This window comes from Amphiura filiformis, chromosome 12 (genome assembly GCF_039555335.1).
Source record: "Amphiura filiformis chromosome 12, Afil_fr2py, whole genome shotgun sequence".
In the NCBI taxonomy this organism is placed as follows: Eukaryota; Metazoa; Echinodermata; class Ophiuroidea; order Amphilepidida; family Amphiuridae; genus Amphiura; species Amphiura filiformis.
In genome coordinates, this window is record NC_092639.1 from 45,408,256 (window position 1) to 45,433,512 (window position 25,257).

Consider the following 25,257-nt stretch of genomic DNA (forward strand, 5'->3'; position numbering starts at 1 on the left):
TGCAGTTTGCTCCAAAGCGTTCGCAAACAAGGGAACTAGCGCCGTGCTTCCATTGATTAGCACATTAAAACTAGCACTGTGCTTTCATTGATTAGAACACAAAAGTGCAACTTCTGATTTTGTTTCTTCTTAGGTTTTAGGTCATCGTTTCAACCAATTTCAACAAATAAGGTCGTAAATCAGAGCTAAAGAGTACAGGTATTGGCTGCTTGTTTTAACTTTGACATTTTTGTCTTTATTTGATACAGGGGTACCTTAATTCTTTGGCTTACTGTATATCAGAGGTAAAATATGGTGGATAGCTACAACAGGTAGTTCAACAACGCCTTATATCAGAGGTATACTATGGTGGATAGCTACACCAGGTAGTTTATCAACGCCTCATTTCAGGGGTACTTTGGTGGATAGCTACACCAGGTACTTTATCAAAACATATAAGTGGTATACCATGTGGGTAGCAACACCAGGTAGTTCATCAACACCTTATTTCAGAGGTATACTATGGTGGATAGCTACACCAGGTAGTTCATCATCAGAGGTATACTATGGTGGATAGCTACAGTTCATCAACATCTTATATCAGAGGTATACTATGGTGGATACTCAGCAAACACAAAACGTTTTCGACATCATTCGGAAAAGGTTATTTAGGTTGTTCTGAAAATGTTTAAATGTCGGGTTATATAAAGGGTATATTAAGGGTATAAAACGTTTTCATAACATTAAAAAACATCTACTGCCCAGCAAACACAAAATGTTTTACAGAAAACGTTTAAATGTCGGGTTATATAAAGGGTATAAAAATGTTTTAAAAACATTCCAAAAACATTTTTGAAAACTTGATACAAAACATTCTAAATAAAATGTTATCTTGTGGTTGAAAAAATATTTTGCGAAAAATGTTTGCCCAAAATACTTGCAATAACGTTTTGAAAACATTTTCATGACCTTTATATAACCCGACATTTAAATGTTATTAAAACGTTTTGAAAAAACATTTTAAGAACATTTCTGTGTTTGCAAATATTTTAACATAATGTTATATAAGTGTTGACAAAATATTTGGTAAAAATGTTTGCAAAAATAGTTTACAATAACATTTTGAAAACATTTAAAAAATATTATTGTAGTGTTTTCATACAAAACGTTTAAAAACGTTTTCATGACCTTTATATAACCCGACATTTTAATGTTATGTAAACGTTTTTACCCAAACCAAAAGCCAAAATATAACTTATTTAAAACGTTTTTAAAACGTTTTTGTGTTTGCTGGGGCTATCCACCATAGAACCCCCTGATACGATGTGTTGACAAACTACCTGGTTAACCAATAGTCAATAAGTACAACATAAGGAAACAAATCATAGATTGATGATGATCTATAAATGCAGGGAGGAGGTCTGTGAGCAGCTTCATGACAAAGGGATTTTCATTTACAGGACGTCATTGAACTTTTGGTACATATAACAATGAATTTATCAGGAGATTGCAAATGAAACTATCAAAACTATTTATTGTCATTTACATTTTAATATTTTATTTTGAAAGTAACAAAATAAGTATCCGAACACTGCACTTGGAAAAAAATCCCAATTGTAAAACTAAACCACATTTATATATAGATAGAATTTAAAAGCATCATATTGTGTCTAATGAAGACTAATGACTCATCGTGGTCACATAAGCTGTTCTATTAATGGCACATTCCCAACAGTGTCACACAGAGTAGTTCATTTTGCCAAGCGCTGTCTACTGATGAAGATAGCGTTGGTACACGGTATCACATGCTGTCTACTGAAGATAGTATATAAAGGTACATCATAATGTCTACTGATGATAGCATCATGGTCACAGAAGTTGTTCTATTAATAGCACTTTTCTAACAGTGTCACATAAAGTAGTTTGTTTTGCAGAGTGCTGTCTACTGAAGATAGCATTGGTCAGCATCATATGAGGTCTACTGAAGATAGCATAATGACTCGTCATGGTTCATAAGTTGTTGTTCTATAGTATTAATGGCACTGTTAGTGTTCATGGTAAGACTAAAATAGCAATTCTATTACCTCCACGACCCATTATTCAAAATCGCGCACTGTGATTTGTTGAAACGAGTCACGTGAGGGCCCATTATTCTGCAATAATGGGTCAAGCGCCGTAACATATTCTACGCACAGCATTACGCTTGGTTACGCTTGCAATATTTCCGCGATACGCGCTGTCACTTACGCGTACGCGCTCCACCTTGAAGTAAACAACTTAAACTATTTGTGCCAAAAAAAATGATATTTTCTCGTTAAATCGCACTATTTTCTGGTAATAGAATAGAAATAAAGGGTGCAGCATTATCCTTTACATGCAAATAATGTGTCCTCGGCAGTAAAAACGTTTAAATAAAGGGTTCGGCTGCGCCTCACCCATTATTTACGTTTTTACTGCCTCGGACACATTATTTGCGTGTAAAGGATAAAGCATTACCCTTTATTTCTTAAATATAACATGAAAAAATCAGACCACGCACGTTTAAACTTTTAGGGATGATTGACAAAAATACAGCCCTATGCTGGTTACACAATCCTATACTTTTTGAACAAAAAATGTTAGAAACTATTTTTAAACATACCACAGAGCAAAAATACAACAATATTTTATGTCAAAGTTTCTTGTGCCTTTTGAATTTGATTATACCAGCACAAAAAATTAGTACACCTATTATGATTAAAAAGATGATACAGAAAAGAGAAGTATTAAATGACTCGTAATATTGTTTGCTACACTAAAACACCAATTTCAAGCTGGTCCTTCAAATTCATACCCTAAATGCTGACCTGGGTTGCTAAAAGTGTACTCTTCTTTTTTTCCAAAATAGCATGAATTTGCTCCTTAATTTTTAAAACACAATCCGTGCAGACGTACTGTGAAATTATGTGAAAAAGGTATCATTTCCCAAGAATTTCTGCTCAAGGATGATATTCACGGCTCCTGGTCTGCCTTACCAAATTATTCCTATGAAACCTATTCTGTTTTCTGGGAATATTTTTCTTACTGGCTTTTGTTTCAATGATGATTTTTTTTAATTGGCAGTATGAAGCTATATCAAGATACTCGTAATAAGAATTTTTCCTGCTTTGATTCTGGTATACTTTAGTACATGAACCCCGGTGGTGGTACTCAGTATAAATGATCATACGGGGACATGCCGCAAACATGACATTTTTATGACATTTATCAGTACATATTCACGCACATACTTAGGCACCATACAATTTTCTTTTGTAGATCATATTATGATGTATCATAAATGTTGATCAAATCTATTAAAACCAAAACCCATAGGCCTATAATAAATTGGTTCTCTTAAGTTCATTTGGCAGGAATTGTCAAATATTTTAATTTACTGAACAATATATTATAACAAAAATTAAAAACTTTCAACTTTCATCAATACTGCAAATTGTTTTAAAAAAATCAATAAATGAAAAACAAATAATCATTTGCATTTGGTATCAAAATATTTCACATGGATGTACATGTAGAATGTTATTTTTAGTAGGGCTGTTGTCGAGTAGAAATTTCATTGTAGATTATCGTCAAATCTCAGATTCAACATCTTCAAGTTGTCAAGTCGACCAAGCAATACATCAATAAAGTCAAAATTTTAAGTCCAGAAACCACTTTATGCGTTGTTTATTTCATCAAAATATTACCATATATGCAGCATCAGAATATTGGGATTGTAATGGAAAGATAATCTGCACCACTTAGGAACGAAAATAGAAGACTTATGCAGTTACTTCATGGTAAATAATGGCGATGTAAAGCTTTTCTATAATATTTTAATGACTAGTTTTTTGTCATCAATTGGTCCATGTTTGTCAGCAATTAGGATAATTGCTCTGTCAACAATATTGTCAACAACAGCCCCCGCAACAGCCTTGTTAACAAGTTAAAACAATTTCAAACAGATAAATAATTGCAAATATATACATACATATATCTGATAACTTCTAAAAAGCATTGAAGACAATATTAAAAGACACATAATCATTATAAGCACATTCAAACCCTCATGAATATATGCAACAGGCCTCAAATTTTATTTTTTGGGGACACCCATTTTCAAGGCCACTGGGTAAAGACAAAAGAGAGCACCGAGGACAACAAACTGATGAAGAATGCCTTGACAAAAGATCTGGGCCACAAAGGCCAAAATTGATTAAGGACAGGCAATGGCCTTTGTGTCCTCCCTGAAATTCAAGCTCTGATATGCAATGTGTTTATTCTAATCACAGATAATAACTTTAAATATATGCGAACCCAAAGGCAGGTTATTGAAGAAGTATAATGACCATGTATCGTTTTAACATAAGTATGCTTTACAATGAATGTGTTATACGATCCAATTCATGCATGCACTGACTGCTGTATTTGGATATACACTCTGACAAAACCAGGAACAAGTCGCATTTTTGACATTTCAATGTTTGAATATGGAAGCAGACAAGAAGCTTGAAATTAAGAATTTCAAAATTTTGGTGACTTGTTCCGGGTTTTGTTGGAGTGGGCCACATTTTGAGTTTCGCAGTTTCAACCATATCAGGGCCGCATTGTTCTAAGGTTAACTTAGAAAATTCTTAAAAAATGTAACATTAATCACGTCTAACATTGTTTTATTACTTCCAATTGTTCTTACTTCTTCTTGCATATCAACTGTTAGGCAATATAGAAACAAATTAGTTTGATCTTTCGATCGACCATCAATGCTTGATAAATCCTTATGAAATCAATTGACTAACTGTTTATTGTGATAAGATATGAATATTTACCTGTATTGATATTGACAAATATAAATTGAGCATTAATTCTGATTAATCGGTTTTTAGTTCATTTTAAAATAACTAGCATTGAAACAGAATCAATGGTTGATCCAAAGATCAAACTAATTTGGTTCTGGTGCCTTACCACATCTTCTTAGTATCAAATGCATATTCCACCACACATTTTAGGTTCATACTCTGGCATTGACTCCATCCATTTAGATCCCACTCAGTAGAATCCCCAAAAACTGCACCTGTCTTATGAGCATACCCACAGACATTAATGTAGATGTGTCCGTCAATGTGGAATGCACCAGCTTTATTATAAGCGAGTGCATCCTGACCACCTATCTTGCGTCCGATGCAAGCCATCAGTCCAGCTCTTCTAGTTCTTCTGGTTTTGATTTCAACGCGATTAACTTGAGGTGTGAATGTCTCCCCTGCAAGTGTCCAAGTTGCCCCTGCAGATGTTGCTTTGTACCTAACACGGTAACAGACACCATCATGGACTACGAGGATGTACGGTATATCTACATCTACGGAAGGGAATGTTTCCCGTGCAAGCTCAGTCCACCTCTGGTTCCTCGGATCAAAACCAACAAGCTTGAACTCATTCCGTCCTTCCTCCTGCAGAAAATCTGTCATCCCATACACCAAGATCTTATCATCCACAACCACAGCACTGGTATACATCATATCGTCAGGGAGTGGATAGATACGATCCCACTTGTTCTTCGATATATTGAAACGCTCTGCACAATCCAAATACACGATCCCGTCTAGTTCCCGCTCCGCTTCACTAAACTGACGATGGTCCCCCTTTCCTCCTATAGCATAGAGAAAACCATCATGATGTACCAAGGCAAAATGAATGCGACCAAATTTCATCGGTGGTAGCTCTGTCCACTTGTAGTTCTTGCCATTCAGTTTGAAGCAGCGTTGGCTCTCATATACATTATCAGACTCATCCTCATTATCTGGAAGTGAGAAATAGACATATTTGTATCAAAGTCATGTTGCTCTATTTTTGGACAACAAAGGATAGACATGTCAGTATCACAAAGCACTCACAACTAAGACCAGGAAGATAAATTACTATTTAATAAGCTACCCTACGGGGACATGCCGCAAACATGGGTAGCATTTTTGGCCATTTGGTATATCAATGACCCCTTTTTCTAAGCCATTTTGGTATCGATGGGTCCTTCTTTTATATCTTATTAATATTTTCATCAAATATAATTAATTTCATGGTATTTGATTGTTGGACTAGTGCATTTTCAAATCCTTGACAGTACTTATTAAAAAGGGGTTTAATCAATAAATAACGGTTGAACTATACTATAATAATCCCTATTCAATCCTGCATAAGGCAGGAAACTAATTCGGGTCCATTACTCATAATAGCAATATAGCAAAAATATCAAGGTATCATCATTTACAAAATTATTCATATCTTGAAAAGTATTGATGCTATTTGTATATAATTTTGATATCATTTTAAAGCTTTTTGTCTAGTGCTTACATTTTTATTCAAATCCTGAAAAGTCAAAAATATGACTTGTTCCTGGTTTTGTTGGAGCTGGTCACATACACATTGCCCTATTGGAGGGGGATGAAATTTTCAACTATGATGGCCTTATTGATGCCATTTGGTACACCATTTTTACACGGCCATCATTGCTTTTATCAAAAGAGGCTAAATAATACCAGTCATGAGAATGGCTTTTTTGAAATCTGTCTAAAAAGGGAGTGAATTCAGCCTTAAAATGCAAAAATTTGGACAACAAAACTGCCAAAATTCAGGCAAAAGCCTAACAAATCTCATGCCTGAAATATGAACTGCGCATATATACCTCAATAGTTACCCTCTGCATGTGTACCCAGTACTACCCACTCCAGAGTGGGTGCTGGTCTTAAACCATGCAGCATCAGGCAATTATAGTTATGACCAGGGTTCAAATTCATTTAAAATTTTGCATAGCAGTTGTTTACTAATTCATCATAATCAGAATACTTCTATGTACTAAGGGAACAAATCAAAAGATCGATGACGTCCTATAAACGTAACTAGTTTCGTTTCTCAGCCGACCCCCTCCCTCCCTGCCAGAAACGTAATAATGAAATGTTGAAAATTTTGACATAATAATAATAATAACACATACCAGACCGATGTTTTTGTACAAACGTAATCGAGTATTTTTTTTTTCCCCCCCTAAACGAAACTAGTTTCGTTTATAGGACGTCATCGATCTTTTGGTTTGTTCCCTAAAGCACTATAAAAAGTGCTATACAAATGCAAAATTGGGTAGCAGTTACTTCAAAATGTGGAGCAAACTGCTGTGCGATACAGCCGAATTCGAACCCTGGTTATGACAATCATACAAGGTAAGCAACACTATTACTTACTATGAAGACCACCAGCCAAATAAATATCTCTGTTGACTACCACCACAGATGAGTATGCCAGCATATTGTCATCACCTGGCAACTTTGGGTAGCTAAGGACATTCCACTCTTCGTTTTCCTTGTCGAAGTAATGACCGAATAACTCCATCTTTTCTGATTCCGATTCATGCACTTCGCATTGAATTTCTCGCTTTCCTCCAAATCCAATCAGTGTCTGATAGAATAATAAAAGGTGTTACATTGCATTTTTAACATTTGACATGCAGAACATGACCAAGAATGACAATAAAAGCGATGACATGGAAAGACAGAAAAACAAATATCTAGAACCTAGACAGGATAGAGACAGGAAAGACACATGTTTAACCCCATGAGAACTACCTGCCGATTGGCCAAAAAGAAGTTTTCATTATCAATTGGCCCAATCATCAACATTGTTAGAATAATTTGACCACGTAAAAACGTTGAAGTTGGGGTGAATTATTTGCAAAGCTCCATTCTCATTGGTGATTAAAGTGAAGATATCATGTAATTGACCTATCAGAGGCAATGTTAGATCGGCAGGTAGTGCTCAGAGGGTTTACCATAAAAAATGACATAATGGTAATGAAGCTAAAATACTTTTGCCATATTGTCAGAAAACATGGAGGATATAGACAAGCACATTTTCCAAGGAGATATGGAAGGTCAGCATGGAAGAAAATGTCCAAGAAAAAATCTTGGACTAATGTAATGAAGCAATGCATAAGGCCACAGGAATGAAAGTTTTAGATTTGCGTCCACCACCCGCAGGCTTCGAAACCTACCACATGAAATTTTTATTATTTAAAAAAAAAATCATTATTTCCACAAAATAATGCTTGAAACAAAAGAGTTCAAGTTCTGGACAAGCTGCTTGTGAGCTCTTTATTTATGCAATACTCGGTACCTACAGCTTCCCTAGTGCTAGATCGTATCTGTATACCGCTATAGTAGCCATATGAAAGTCTTGCCGAAAAGACACTAGATGTTTTGGAAAAGGCAAAAAATGTGCCCTCATCCTCCTTTTTGAAAAAAGCCAGGTCAAGAAACTAACAATTGTTTTTTACTTGGCCTTACATAAATATTGTGCCAGGTGAGGAGACCTCATAATGCTTTCTGAACAAACAAAATGGGCTATTCCAATTTCCACCCCCCCCCCCCCATGGAATGGAATACATTACCAATACCTTAATTAATTATCCACACAGCAGGTGTAAAATAGAGTCGCCTATCCAGATAACCCATTTGAAATTCACACTCCCTGTGTGAGAGAGATTATCATGTCTTGCATTTGGGGTGCATGGACTTTAACAGGAAGAGCCCAATGGAGCACAAAATAAACCTAAATAAAATATAGAGATACACATCAGATATAAATATTATAACTTTCTTGCCTACCTATAATGATGAAGTTTTGTTTACGATCCTAGCCAAATTGTATCTTTTTTTAATTGTTTATAAATGCTCTGAAAGTAAACGTGAATGGCAAGTTATTAAAATTTAAACTTATTTTGAATTTAATGCTTACCCTGCGCATCCCTCTTGGCAAAAAAGACTCTGGCAACTTCAGAGGATCTTTAACACCTTCCAATTCTGTCCAGTTCTTTACAAGGTCATCCATCATCTCCTTGCATTCTGGAATCTCCAGGATCTGGTCATCCAGCAACTCCTGCACTTTGTCTTTTGGTAACAATCCAAGACGAAACTTTTGCAGGAGGTCGAAGGCATCAATCTTACGGTTCTCCCAGTCATGTTTCAGCCACTGGATAACGTGCCTCAAAAGCTGATAACAGGGGGAAAAATTCAAAATTTTGATTTTCAAAAAACAAACAAAGAAACACGTACCTCTTCAATCTAATCTGTCTCACACATTCAGTGTGAGTCCCATTGGGCATGCACTTTCTCATGCACGCTCTTACGCCAAGGTAGTAAAATCTCACACATCGTAATAAAATTTTGTGCATCGACAAAATAGTTTGAGACAAATTGTTTTGCTCCCTCTCACCCCAACAATTTTAGTCAGTACGGGGGGATGTTCCATACATGTAGGTTCTCCCTTCCCCTTTCCCCCTGCTCTTTGTGTATGCCAATGGATATGACATGTAATTACCAATGTTTGCATATCAATAGGTCTGTAAGTACAGTTAAAGGGAAAGTACTTTTTGGTGTTCTAGGTCTCTCAATTCTTCAAAAGATATATTATGAATGCTCTTGATGATCAATCATCTCAAAATTCATGCATTTTTTTGTCATTGTGTCATAATTTCCTGATATATAACACAGTTGTAATAAGAATTACCCGGGGGGGCACATCAAAAATTTTGGTGGGTATGCTCCCCCGGAAATTTGAGGTGGTGGGTCTTTGGGAGCTGACGGCGAAAAGTCAAAATCAAGGGTCTTTCTTGGCTTTCTGGTTGAAAATCGCCTGAAAAAACAAGAAATATGAGGAATGAGTAGTAATATCGCATGTAGAGACGTTCGCTTCCGGGTCATGGGTCATGAGGTCAACCGGAAGTGGTCAAAGGTCAACCGGAAATACCGCCATTTTGAAAAGGTCAACCGGAAATACTGGCATTTTGAAAGGTCAACCGAAATACCGCCATTTTGAAAATTCAAAAAAAAAATTTCAAAAAAAAAAAAAAATCAAAAAAAAAATTTCGAAAAAAAAAAAAAAATTCCAAGAAAAAAAAAAAAAAATTAAAAAAAAAAAAAAAAATTCAAAAAAAATTTTCTACAAAAATTTTTCAAAAAAAAAAAAAATTACGAAAATATTTTCAAAAAATAAAATTTCAAAAAAATTTCCAATTTTTTTCAAAAAAGTGGACTTTGACCCGGAAGTGAACTTTGGGCCAAAATGATCCTCAGGGGGTGTTTTTTCTAGAAACACCGAATTTTTTTTAATAAGATTTTTTTCCCTAATTTAAAACGTCGTATCGACCGTTTTACGGAATGTATCGGCACCAAATTTGGTATACCCGTTAAGGGTCGATTTGCAAACTACCCTTGCGGTCGAGAGGTCAAAAGGTCGATCGCTTAAAAAATTATTTTGTGTAGGAAATATCGTATTTTTCGTTTTATACCCGTATCGAAGTAAAAGCGATCTTTGACCCCTTCATGACCTCTCCTCAAAAGCATCAAACGCGTCAATTTCGGTGAAAAGAGTAAATGAGCAGTGAAATGAGCATTGAAATGAGCAAATGAGCGGGGAAATGAGCAAATGAGCGGGGAAATGAGCAAATGAGCGGTGAAATGAGCAAATGAGCGGTGAAATGAGCAGATGAGCATTGAAATGAGCAAATGAGCGGAAAAATGAGCAAATGAGCGGGAAATGAGCAAATGAGCAGTGAAATGAGCAAATGAGCATTGGAATTAGCAGGGTAATGAGCAAATGAGCATGGAAATGAGCGAGTGGCGTGTAAATGAGTAAATGAGCGGTGAAATGAGCAAATGTGCATGTCATTGAGTCAATGAGCATGTAAATGAGTAAATGATCAGGGAAATGAGTCAGTGAGCGGTGAAATGAGTGGGGCAATGCTATACATAGAACCGAATAAAACCGGTTAGAACCGGCTAAAACCGGTTCTCCTCTCCCTTTCCATCACTACCAAATATACAACGAAATGCACAAATGCATCAAAATGCATCAATTGCGTAACAAAATGCGTCAAAGCGTAACGAATCGCGTCAAAAATGCGTCATTGCGTCGTGAAATGCGTCAAAGCGTTACTAATTGCGTCGATTACGCAACGAAATGCGTCAAAGCGTAATAGGTTGCGTCAAAATGCGTAAATTGCGTCGTAAATTGCGTCAAAGCGTTACTAATTGCGTCGATTACGCAACGAAATGCGTCAAAGCGTAATAGGTTGCGTCAAAATGCGTAAATTGCGTCGTAAATTGCGTCAAAGCGTTACTAATTGCGTCGATTACGTAACGAAATGCGTCAAAGCGTAATAGATTGCGTCCAAATGCGTAAATTGCGTACCAAATTGCATCGATTGCGCGACGAAATGCGTAACGCAAAAGGGAGATTAGAGGAATGCGTTACGCAAAAGGGAGGTTGGAGGTTTTAAATTGGGTGTAATAACGAGTAAAAGAGTCGATTATATTTTGTTTCTCTATTTTATTATCGTAATTATTTGCGGGTTAATCATCGCCGCTTCCATCTGTGGCAGACTCATCAACATCATCATCTTCGTCGTACTGGAACAACCCGTCAAATTTAGACCGATGTTTGGCCATCGTTCTCTTCACGGCTTTGTCTACATCGACACCTTTCTCCATTTTCTCCTCGAGATCGTCCGTGATCTCCGTGTAAACGTCTTCGTCTTTGAGGCGCGTGACTTCGTGAGGAACGTGCTGTACTGGTCGAAAAAGTCGCGTTTGATGGCCCATACGGTCTTCAGGTAGGCCTTTTCCTAGCCATCTCCGGGTTCATACCGTCTTTGATGTACTTTTCGTATTTTTCCCTCCTCATGTCTTCCGTAGCTTCTTTAGCACCCTCGTACCATTCCCGATAAGCCTCATTGTCTTCCAGTTCGTTGTTGTCTTCGTCCGACACTTCGCGTTCTTCGACTTCCGAGTCTTTATCGTCGGAATCCATCACCTCCTCTTCTTCTTCCTCACTTTCCTTGGAGTGTACGTGGCGCTCGTGTCTCTCGAGATCGTACTTGCGCGAGAACGTCCTGCCGCACAGGGAACAAGGGTAAGATTTGAATGTATTCATGTTGACTCTTTGAAGGCTCGGATCGCAATGACCGAGAGTTTTAAGTTAATAGAGGAATGCGTTACGCAAAAGGGAGGTTGGAGGTTTTAAATTGGGTGTAATAACGAGTAAAAGAGTCGATTATATTTTGTTTCTCTATTTTATTATCGTAATTATTTGCGGGTTAATCATCGCCGCTTCCATCTGTGGCAGACTCATCAACATCATCATCTTCGTCGTACTGGAACAACCCGTCAAATTTAGACCGATGTTTGGCCATCGTTCTCTTCACGGCTTTGTCTACATCGACACCTTTCTCCATTTTCTCCTCGAGATCGTCCGTGATCTCTGTGTAAACGTCTTCGTCTTTGAGACGCGCGTGACTTCGTAGGAACGTGCTGTACTGGTCGAAAAAGTCGCGTTTGATGGCCCATACGGTCTTCAGGTAGGCCTTTTCCCTAGCCATCTCCGGGTTCATACCGTCTTTGATGTACTTTTCGTATTTTTCCCTCCTCATGTCTTCCGTAGCTTCTTTAGCACCCTCGTACCATTCCCGATAAGCCTCATTGTCTTCCAGTTCGTTGTTGTCTTCGTCCGACACTTCGCGTTCTTCGACTTCCGAGTCTTTATCGTCGGAATCCATCACCTCCTCTTCTTCTTCCTCACTTTCCTTGGAGTGTACGTGGCGCTCGTGTCTCTCGAGATCGTACTTGCGCGAGAACGTCCTGCCGCACAGGGAACAAGGGTAAGATTTGAATGTATTCATGTTGACTCTTTGAAGGCTCGGATCGCAATGACCGAGAGTTTTAAGTTAACCAGCTTATATAAGCTTTTGCGTTACGCATTTCGTCGCGCAATCGATGCAATTTGGTACGCAATTTACGCATTTGGACGCAATCTATTACGCTTTGGCGCATTTCGTTACGTGTCGACGCAATTAATAGTAACGCTTTGGCGCAATTTACGCACGCAATTTACGCATTTTGACGCAACCTATTACGCTTTGACGCATTTCGTTGCGTAATCGACGCAATTAGTAACGCTTTGACGCAATTTACGACGCAATTTACGCATTTTGACGCAACCTATTACGCTTTGACGCATTTCGTTGCGTAATCGACGCAATTAGTAACGCTTTGACGCATTTCACGACGCAATGACGCATTTTTGACGCGATTCGTTACGCTTTGACGCATTTTGTTACGCAATTGATGCATTTTGATGCATTTGTGCATTTCGTTGTATATTTGGTAGTGATGGAAAGGGAGAGGAGAACCGGTTTTAGCCGGTTCTAACCGGTTTTATTCGGTTCTATGTATAGCATTGCCCCACTCATTTCACCGCTCACTGACTCATTTCCCTGATCATTTACTCATTTACATGCTCATTGACTCAATGACATGCACATTTGCTCATTTCACCGCTCATTTACTCATTTACACGCTCACTCGCTCATTTCCATGCTCATTTGCTCATTACCCTGCTCATTCCAATGCTCATTTGCTCATTTCACTGCTCATTTGCTCATTTCCCCGCTCATTTGCTCATTTTCCCGCTCATTTGCTCATTTCAATGCTCATCTGCTCATTTCACCGCTCATTTGCTCATTTCACCGCTCATTTGCTCATTTCCCCGCTCATTTGCTCATTTCCCGCTCATTTGCTCATTTCAATGCTCATTTCACTGCTCATTTACTCTTTTCACCGAAATTGACGCGTTTGATGCTTTTGAGGAGAGGTCATGAAGGGGTCAAAGATCGTTTTACTTCGATACGGGGTATAAAACGAAAAATACGATATTTCCCTACACAAAATAATTTTTTTAAGCGCATCGACCTTTTGACCTCTCGACCCCCAGCGGTAGTTTGCAAATCGACCCTTAACGGGTATACCAAATTTGGTGCCGATACATTCCGTAAAGCGGTCGATCGACGTTTTAAATTAGGGAAAAAATCTTATTAAAAAAAATTCGGTGTTTCTAGAAAAAACACCCCCTGAGGATCATTTTGGCCCAAAGTTCACTTCCGTGTCAAAGTCCACTTTTTGAAAAAAATTGGAAATTTTTTGAAATTTTATTTTTGAAAATATTTTAATTTTTTTTTTTTGAAAAAATTTTTGTAGAAAATTTTTTTTGAATTTTTTTTTGAAAATTTTTTTTAATTTTTTTTTTTTTTTGGAATTTTTTGGAATTTTTTTTTTCAAATTTTTTTGAAATTTTTTTTTTCAAAATATTTTTTGAATTTTCAAAATGGCGGTATTTCGGTTGACCTTTCAAAATGCCAGTATTTCCGGTTGACCTTTTCAAAATGGCGGTATTTCCGGTTGACCTTTGACCACTTCCGGTTGACCTCATGACCCATGACCCGGAAGCGAACGTCTCTACATGCGATATTACTACTGGAATGAGCAATTTTTGGGTCTTTTAGAGCTGAAATGATCAAAATCAAGGGTCTTTCGAGCTTTATTTTGGTCAAATATAGGGGTCTTTTCGAGCTGCCAAACCCAAAAGGGGGTCTTTCCGGGGAGCATACCCGTATGGTCATTTGTGTTGAGTGCCCCGGGAAGAATTACCTGTTGCATGTAACTTGTAATTGTTTGTATTTTGATAATTTAAATAGAAATTATTATTAAAAATATCATTACCTGTTCTTCACTGCAATCAGGGCCAAAGTGTATGGTGTCACGTTTCAGATAGTCATAAATCAAATCAATCGACGCTTTCTCCACAAAAAGATCTGATTTCACTACCTTCTGAAACTTATTCAACATCTGGTCATAGAACTTGGATGCAAGCTCATCCATATCGTGCTCCTTTGCGGCATCCCAAATGGAAAGGACTTCTCCAGGAGTCAGGTTATTCTCTTGCAAAGCACCAGTAAAATAATCTAGGAAAGGCCTTTCTGCATTATGAAGCTCAAGATACACCACTGCATGGAATGCAGGGATCGCTGTATCAGCAGAGAGCACCATCTTTCCAGAATACATAAAGTTGAAAATCAACTCAAAGATGGCACCATCCATATCTCTCAGTTCAACTTCCTTTGCTCTGCTCTCCTGAAATCCAGACGAAAACATGACCTGAAAGTAGCGACTGGTAGCAGCAAGAACACATCGATGACCATGGAACACCTTTCCATCTACCTTGATAGTAACATCGCTCAGGGTTGCATCCGACTGAAGACGCGTTTCAAGTGTTGAAGTAGACTGCAGCTGTACTCAAGACGGCTAAGTGCTTCTTGAAGAGAAGGTATGTTCGATCTGTCGAAATTTTCACATGCCAAACCTGGGTAAAGCCTGTGAAAAACACTCTGAGTATTCTGTAGATGTTCCAGAAGTCTTTCAAAGGGTTTTTCCACAATGTCATCATCCATGGTGCTGAATCATCTTATGCTTTCTGGCTTCTTAAATTGTTATCTATGCATTAGAAGAAAAGCAGAGACATTTAACAGATTATTCATGGTATCTGTCATTAATTAATGCGGCTGTGTACCGTAGACATAGTTTCTTTCGCGAAATTGAGTTTTTTTGATATGTTTGTACTTTGTTATGTTTTTTATAAATACAAGGAATGAAAATCCAGATTTGTAAACTCCAACTGCAATATTTTAAGGATTTTATTTCACTATTCCACTCGTGTTTGAAATTGAAAAGGAAAGAAAATCTTTGTTGTACCAGCCAGGGTACATCGCAGCAAACAAGCGCATCGCGTTCGTGTCGCGCAATTTGTTAACCCACAAATACGCTTACGCATACGCCGACGCTTATCTGCATGCGCGGCGCATCTTATGGAAACACCACAGAAGCACTGATTTCACAAAAACCTAGTGGTCAAATGGCTCCGTTTTAGTTGATAAAATGTGGGTTTTTTCATGTTCAGTCCCCCGATTTAAATATCAAGTTATGAATGGATTTCGCTCAAACTTCTCAAGGGGCCGTGGATTTACCCGATGTTCATGTAATGTAAGGTAGAAAAACGAAAACTGCTGCATTCTCATGTGAGATTCGATGAAAGTGCAAAATGTGACCACTTTAAACTTCAACGGCCATTATTTCAATGTTCATTTTCTCGGTAAAATGACGATTTAGGTACACGATAACTCAATAAATACAGCATCTATAGGTAAGCAAATATGATCATCGTATGAAGCATGATCGACTCAAGAAACAGTTTTCCCATTTTTTTATATTTTGGTCTATTTCCAATTTTAGGCATCATTTTGTACAAATAGGCGTTTGTGAATTTTAAAAAGTTCATTTTGATGCCTTATATGGTCAATATCAAAAAAAATATGGCCAATATCAAAAAACTGAAAAAACGTTTTTGGAATGAAGCCTCAAGATTGAGATAAAAACAAAATAAAATATTTTGGAAAGAGTGTTTTTTTGTTATGATGTACCGAACAAATATTGCCTAAAACTCACTTTTTTGGATTTTCTTCATAACTGTTGTTTTTACACCAAATCTATATTTATATTAAGATTCATTGATGTCTTGCCTTTATAAAAATGTATACTTTTATATGTCTTGCTCGAATAATTACAAAGTTATATTGTACTTTTACTACATGCATGTCTGAGAGTACACAGCTACCTTAAGGTTTTACTGTCGTAACTAAACCTATCGACCAAATTTTTTTAAATTGACATATTTTGTACTTTGATATGTGTAGATAATAAATCAGGAAAAAAACAGGGGGTGCTGGACCTCACTTTTGAGCTACAGTCGTTTTAACGCGGCTGTGTACTCTAGCCATTGTTTCTTTCTCTAAATTGAGTTTTTATGATATGTTTGTACCTTGTTATGTTTTTTATAAATACAAGGAATGAAAATCCAGATTTGTAAACTCCAACTGCAATATTTTAAGGATTTTATTTCACTATTCCACTCGTCTTTGAAATTGAAAAGGAAAGAAAATCTTTGTTGTACCAGCAAGGTACACGCCACAAGAACAACTCATCGCGTATGCGTGTCGCGCAATTTGTTAACGCACAAATCGTGACGCATACGCGACGCTTATCTGCATGCGCGGCGCATCTTATGGAAACGCCACGGAAGCACTGATTTCACAAAAACCTAGTGGTCAAATGGCTCCGTTTTAGCTGATAAAATGTGGGTTTTTTCAAGTTCTTTCCCCGATTTAAATATCAAGTTATGAATGGATTTCGCTCAAACTTCTCAAGGGGCTGTGGATTTACCCGATGTTCACGTAATATAAGTTACAAAAGCGAAAACTGTCGCATTCTCCTGTGAGATTCGATGAAAGTGCAAAATGTGACCACTTTAAACTTCAACGGCCATTATTTCAATGTTCATTTTCTCGGTAAAATGACGATTTAGGTACACGATAACTCAATAAATACAGCATCTATAGGTAAGCAAATATGATCATCGTAAAAGCATGATCGACTCAAGAAACGGTTTTCTCATTTTTTATATTTTGGTCTATTTCCGATTTTGGGCATCATTTTGTGCAAATAGGCGTTTTGAATTTTAAAAAGTTCATTTTGATGCCTTATATGGTCAATATCTCAAAAAATAAGGCCAATATCAAAAAATAAAAAAACGTTTTTGGAATGGAGCCTCAAGATTGAACTAAAAACAAAATAAAATATTTTGGAAAGAGTGTTTTTTGTTATGATGTACCTAACAAATATTGCCAAAAACTCACTTTTTGTGATTTTCTTCAAAATTGTTGTTTTTACCCAAAATCTGTATTTATATTAAGATTTATTGATGTCTTGCCTTCATAAAATGTATACTTTTATATGTTTTATGCTGAATAATTACAAAGTTATTGCACTTTTACTACATGCATGTCTGAGAGTACACAGCCACCTTAAAAGAGGTGTACATTTCCAAAAATCTCTGTACACTTCAATGGCAAAATCAGCAATTTGCCCAAAATATACCACCTTTTGCGTTGTATAAAAAAATTGTTGAGACAAAAAATTTTTAATTTTATATATGTTATGAAAAACAAAAAGCTCTTTAAAATCGCAAAAAAAATTTGGGGGTACGGACCTTGTTTTCAAGCGTAAATTGACCGAAATAGGTCAAAAATGCACTTTTTCTGCGACACCATGCGTACATGGATATTTTGGTGCGTACCTACACCCTGGTATACACGCGCGATCTGATGCCGGATCAGCATTCGTTTACACATATGGCCACAAAAAAGGAATTGTCTGTTTACGCAGGAAAGTTTTCACTGTAAAAAAAAGGTTACCTAAGAAGTGTCCAGAATAGGAACAATTATAATAATATCGACTATTTAAAGACTTAATGAAGCCTTAAAATTCTTAGCCTAATTCTAATTTGGTGTATTTTGGTCATAAACGGGTGTAAGAAAGACTCCTATTCTGCAAAGATATTTTAAACCAAAGAGTTATCAAGTTACACAAAGTGAGAAATTTTCAGCTTTCACCATGTTCACCTGACTCGAATGACCAAAAAGAGGACTTATTAAACATGTTAAAGCGAAGCGTTTGACACCATGGGCGGAAGGGTTTGACTATAATAGGCCTACAATTATTATAGGCATAGGCCTTCTCAGTATACTTAGTGCCGTTTGCCGAGAGGAAAAGTTTTGGTCACAAACACTATAATACGGAATTATCTCGAGGTGGATTCATGTCATCAATAGCAGTTCAATTAAAGCAAAGTTAAACACTGGGTTGCCTATAGCTGTAGAAAAACGTTTGGCCAATTATGATATCATTTTTGTAAATGTAGGCCTATGACACATGTTGAAACTGAATAGTTTTGATGGTGTTGTCTATCGCATGCATTTTGCACGTAGCTTAGTAGGCTTAGGTATTTACCCAATAACCATGATTATAACACAAATGCTTTAAACATTTAGCCTAAATGTTGGATTATAAACTTTTAAAAGTTTTTTAAAATTTTTTTTTTTAAAGCTGATTCTGTGTTTATTGGGTAGTAGGCCTATAACTGTGATTGGACCCTACTGTCGTAGGCCTACTTTGGGGGAGGACAGGTTCGTTATCAGTGGAAGCCCGCTTGCAAGATTTGGTTTGTACATATTGTATTAAAATAAAACAGCAAACATTGTTTTCTTTATTTTGTGGCCCTAGTTATCGCCGGTGCGCAAAAATAGCATTGACACGCACAACACGCATCGTTCTCTGCGATGTCTGCAACGCAACGCCGAAAGCACGACGCAGCCTACTGAACGCGTTGAAAACAGGCGCTAATAGTCAAGTCGAATCGGGTGACGACGACGGTAAAACCTTAATACAGACAAGAATACTATAAGCTGTGTGCTATCTGTTTTGAGGTCATTGCTTGAACTAGAAGGGGTTTGTTTTAAGTGCAGTGTTTTTCAAATTCAGACTAGCGCAATGGTTTTCAGTTCCGTACTAGCGCAGCATTTTTTAGATTCGGACTTGTGCAGTGTCGGACTGAAGGAGTGTTTTCCAAATTTGGACTAGCGGGTGGTTTTCATTTTCGGACTAGCGGCGTGTCGGACTGGCAGAGTGTATGTGTATTTTAGATTCGGACTAGTGGCGTGTCGGTGTTGACTGGTGCAGTATATTTCAGATTCAGACCAGCGGCGTGTCGGGCCAGCAGCGTGTTGGACTAGCGGTGTGTCGGACTAACGCCATGTACCCTGTAAATCAATGAGGCTTTTGAACTGGATACCATACACATTTTTTTGTCAAAACTTGACATATAAGGAACAGCTCATAAAAGAAATTTTTTGGAACCACACCCTCGCTGATTAAATTATTACCTTTGCATCAAGGACTAAAATTGCATCAGACCCATTCAATGTCAACTCCAGGGATGTGCACCGCAGCACCTCTTCAATTTTTTTTTTTTTGTGTGGTGGTAGATATTGATGAGAAAGTAAAATCCCGAAAATTTGAGCTTCATACTCCATTTTGTTTTCCCGTGGCATCAATTTGAAATTAAGGGGGGTCAGCATAAAAAATTATTTTTACTTTTGGAGTTCTGACCCCCAAAGTTGGTCCTGGATGGACGAAGTTGCATTTTGAGGGCCCTATCTATATAAATAAAAGGAAGGTGTATCAAATTTTGGCTCCCTCTCGCAATAAAACCACGCTATTATTCAACTCCATACATTTTTTTCCATTTGTAGCTTAATATGACTTAAAATATAGGATAATTTATTTCTTATGAATTAAGGAGTAAGTAATTAATTAATTAAGTTTAATACAAAGGTCAGGGAACTTTATGAGCGTTAAAAGTTCATTGACAGAGTAACAAAATCTAAACATATATCACTTCTCACATCAGACAGTTATACATGTATGTACATGTAGTGGGGTTTATAATAATGTCAAACATAGGGGTATTCCCTGTTCTGCTTTAGTATATGGAATGTCAAATCAGAGTTGCTTAAAAAGGGACATTGGTCACGTTATACAAGAAATATAAGTCAGTTCTATTGCACAACCTTACAACATTGTCACTGATTATAGCAGGAACAGGCCCATACTATTATTAGATGCATTGAACAACTACAGAACCAGGAATGTTGGTAACAGAGCTTTTGTTTTAGAGCAGGGATGTGAGTCAGAGTAGTTGCTTGTACTGAATAATTTAAAATGAGGGCAATCATTTTAACCCCACAACAGTGATGTAGACAGGATCACAGTTTTTCACTGGGGGGGAGGGGTATACAATTTGTTTCAGAGGTGGCCTGGGCAAAGGGGGGTGGGCAGAGAAATATTTTTTATACATTACATTCCCCAGTATAGGCCTAAAATGAGGGCAATCCTTTAGCCCCTACAGTTTTGTAGACAGGATCGTAGTGTTCAGAGGGCCCCACAGCAGGGGGGGGGGGGGGGGGATTAGGGATATATAAATTTGTTTCAGAGGTGGCCCAGGGAGGGGGGGGCAAGGAAATATTTTTATTATTACATTATATAACCCAGTATTATTTTACATTTCAAATGTCGCACCTTGAATATAAAACATGATAACGGTGACATGCACATGATGTGCGGTCGTAACTTCCAACATGGGGGTCTGGGCGAATTGAGGGAAGACCTTACGGGGGAAATTCTTAATTCTAAAAGTGTCCAAGTAATAAAATTATTATAGGATAAATAATCTATCTACACCAAGACACAATCATTACCATCACCGTTTACCATAAACCACTCCCGTTTACTAACCGCTCCATTTCAATCAACTAGCGGGGACCCGCGCGAAGCGCGGGTCTCCCGCTAGTATCTTTTAAAGTAAAGGAGTACAAGTTTTCTGATGCCAGATTTGAATTCTACACAAATGAGTACTCCAGGATACATACTTTTCAAAGTTGTAAAGGGTTCCCTTTATACATTTATGGACCTCCAAACATCGTCTTTCGTGGTTATGACACATTTTTACGCTGACCCCCTAAATTTCAAATTGATGCCACGGGAAAACGAAATGGAGTATGAAGCTCAAATTTTCGGATTTTACTTTCTCATCAATATCTACCACCACACAGAAAAAGAAAAAAAATTGAAGAGGTGCTGCGGTGCACATCCCTGGAGTTGACATGGAATGGGTCATCAAGGTTAAACACAATTGCCAAATACTTTGAAGTCAAGGTCTAATTAATTGGAACAAGGGCAGAGCTTCGATAAATGAGGGAAATAACAAATTAAGGGGTAAAAAACAAGGTGAAAACAAGTAAAAACAGCTATCCTGCTAGGAAATTTTTGCCTCGAAAAACAAAATAATCAGAAAAGCAAGAAACATAGGGGGCCTACCTTCAAAAAATCAGCATCACTTCTGTCACATGAAAAGATGATCAGATGAGTGTTAAAGTGGCAAAGAATTTGTGAAACAAGGAATTTTCTCAGAAAAATACATCACATTTTTCGTGAAATTTACCATCTTGAATAACACAGTAAAAAAAACCTGTCAAACACACTTGAAAACTCAAGATACGCCAGCGTAAGCTACCATCAAAACGAACATTACCATCAAAACAACGTTAATCAAGTACTTTAAAAAAACCATGGATTTTGGAACAAAATAAATCTTGTTCAATGATGTTTCACCTTGATGCGAAAGTTTAATTTGATATATTTGTCGGGATATTTGTAATTAAGCTCTTAGTATAGCTGGATAGTATGAGTCTCATACAACAGTGATCCTGACTTGGGCCGGTGGTCTAAAAGTCAGAATCACCCATACAACACTCAAACAGTACATATGACTAAAATGAGTACAATCCAATGTCTCACAAACTTGCACAACTGTCTCTTCTATAAAGCACATCATCAGCTTGGCTTGTCTCCATCGACATCAGTAAATTCACTAGCACCAGACCGAGACAATGTGCACCAGACAGACATCTTCTTTGGTTTCTTTCGTTCGACCACAACCCAACAAAGACATTACAAGTATGTTTTTTTACCAAGAACTGTAGCCCAATGGAACATATTACCTGCTGACATCAGAGGATCACCCTCGGGTTACTTGAGAACTCTAGCTTCGAATTTGCACACGAACACATCCGATGCTAGAGTGCGTTGCTATCATTTTCAGTGACAGCAGTGCAATTTCTTGCACCGGAGATTATTTATTCTGTTAGTGTTAAATGTTGAAATTTGGATGAAAGTTATTTCGATGAGTCAAGACAAGTGTATCAGGCAATCTACTATAGTAAGAATTCCAATTGAATGAACGCAGAGCAATAGCGTGATGATTTTTTATGACACTTAGAGAATAAGCGATAGGAATTTTATTTTGCCTATCCTCTACCGTGTGATAGAGCGACAGGCAGGTCCAATATTTTGAGTACTGGATGCCGGCGCAGCCGGTATCCACTACGATAAAAATATTGGACCTGCCTGGCGCCTATCATAGGTAGAGGATAGGCAAAATAAAAATTCCTATCGCTTATTCTCATTCTTAGTCAGTTAAATATTATTTTAATAACTGTAAACAATTTTTTAAGCAAAAACTAAGTTACCGTCATAAAAACCCCTCATTATAAAATGAACGAAACTTGTTTACAACTTCACGTATTCTGTTGCGCGTGACTGCTAGCGCGTCGCGTATTCCGCACTTGTTCACGCATTACAGCGCAATATATACGCCACCTCTACAAGCGTGTAAGGCATTATCAAGACGCATGATGACGTGGGGTCGTCTACGGCCTGATAAACGGAACCCGAAATCTTGCGATTGTCCAATCAAAAATGTGTAGACGAACTAGACCACTCCCACTGACTAAGAATGCGCGATGTACGCCAGCGTGTGCGACTGTGCATGAGTAACGCGGTAGTGAATCCAACCATGCCAACGCACTCGTGATTGGTTAGCTGCCATTGTATCCAAGGTCATGCTTTTGCGTTGTAGTTTGAAATACGCGAAATACGATCGCGGTTGTATCGAGTACAGCTGTTGAAAGCTGCGTTCATTCAATTGGAATTCTTACTATAGTAGGCCAGTGGGACAACAGAACCGCTACATGAACGAGCTACTTTTGAGCAAGATTTACCTATTTTAGACACAAATTTATGGACAGTGTACAATTTTGCTGAAGTGTAATTTTTAGCAACATTTTTGATGCGATCGTCTGTCGTGATCGGATACTTCTGAAAGGACTTCAGGAAGATTTGCATACACTTGGGGAATTGGGGAAAAAGTGGGGAATGAAATTTAATTGCCAAAAAAATGAAAAATTGCCACGAATTACGGTAAAAATTGAGCAGCATTATCAACCAAAAATAAGAAGAATCAAGCACACGCACATTCCAGGACTTTTAACATTTTAAAGCTTATTAGAGTCAACGATTTCTGAAAACACACTATTTTTAAGTACATTTTTACATATAAAAATAACAAAAATTAAGCTTACCCAAAAAGTTGACATCTGTTCGTGTTCGAAAGCATCGCGTCGGTGACTTTCTTCATTCACAAGCAACACGCATGCGTTGTGCTATATACAGCTTGTAGTACAAGACCTGTGGCGCGAAAAACTTTTTTCACTGTGACGAGAAAAACTTGGTGAGGGCATTGAACACCCGGGGGACAACACTCAGTGGCGTTCCCCCTGGCAAAAATTGCCTATGGGCCCCCACCCCCAGTGCAAGGGAAAAAGAGGGAGAGCGAGGAAAAAAGAGAGGAGAGAGAGAGAGGGGGGAGAGGGAGAGGAGGGGAAGAGAGATGGGGAATCCCGGGGGGAATCCATACGATTATTAGGCCTATCAATAAGCCTGGCAAAAATTGTCTATTTGCCCCCCCAAGTGCAGGGAAATTTGGTGGATTTGCCACCCCCTGGAAAAAATCCCAGCTACGCCGCACCGTTGGCCTACTTCTGAGAGTTATTAAAGCTCAAGGGCATTTCGTGATCCACAGCATCATCCCCCCACTTTTCTCAAAAAAAAGTTGAGATTTTTATATCACTGGAAACCTCTGGCTACATAATGTTTAGGCCTATGTAGGCCTACAAAGAAATTCTTGCAGATTAATTCGTTTAGCAAACACAGTGGTGTATCCAGAAGGCCCTTAATCCGCCCGGGGGGCTGAGATAGGGTTGTGCCGCCCTGGAGAAAAGATACAGGATGGCACCCGACACCCCCCTCCCCCAATCGACACACACTCATTAATTGCGGATGTGCAAGCTGCATCAAAATGATGGTCCACCAATTGGTTTTCTTGGTGTTTATTTAAAAGCCTGTTTCTTCCAAATGCAACACTGGATCCTCTTAAATTTATGGTTTAGGGCCCTACACACCGACATCGCCTGGCTAATAATTACTTGGTACACCAGAAAAAATCAATACCCGGGATCGATACACATGAATGTGCTATGCACGATTTTGATATTCAGACGAAAATCTTTGGATACCGGGGTAGAAAATGATGAATATCTCCCGTAAATGATTTCGTCTAAAGAAACCAGATGTGGTTCCTTGCACTTGAATATATGTGTTGAACAGTATATGATAGTTGTTAGCTTGCATCTTGAGAAAGAAGCTTGCATCTTGAACTCAAAAACTGACAATAATTCTGATTTTATATGTGCCGAATTATATAGCGCAGTGTATAGGCCAATCGTGGGTAGGCCTAGTCTAAAAGCATATGACCTATGGCGTACCATGCTCGACTCAGATGTCAGATTTCCTTCGGCCCATTATGCGTCTCAAAATTATTAAACAAGTCGGAACAAAATGGCCATGCGTGGCGGTCGATTCAACCTATTCAACCTAAGATATCGGGGCGATAAGACGCATAATTAGCCAAGTGACCTGACTAAGGCTACTGACAATAGCCGGGGTAATTGATTTCTCGCTGTGTGAGTAAGCTTGTATACGACAT

General features: G+C 37.9%; 1 protein-coding gene across 1 annotated transcript; it reads right to left on the reverse strand.

Moving 5' to 3' along the window:
* Positions 1-1,309: 1,309 nt before the first annotated feature.
* Positions 1,310-23,874, reverse strand: LOC140166277 (kelch repeat and BTB domain-containing protein 2-like). The gene is made up of 5 exons (XM_072189688.1): positions 23,795-23,874; positions 14,589-15,359; positions 8,773-9,027; positions 7,224-7,437; positions 1,310-5,791 (listed from the first exon to the last, which is right to left on the reverse strand). The coding sequence occupies exons 2-5, from the start codon at positions 15,018-15,020 to the stop codon at positions 4,956-4,958; spliced, it is 1,737 nt and encodes a 578-aa protein (XP_072045789.1). The 5' UTR covers positions 15,021-15,359; positions 23,795-23,874; the 3' UTR covers positions 1,310-4,955.
* Positions 23,875-25,257: the final 1,383 nt, after the last annotated feature.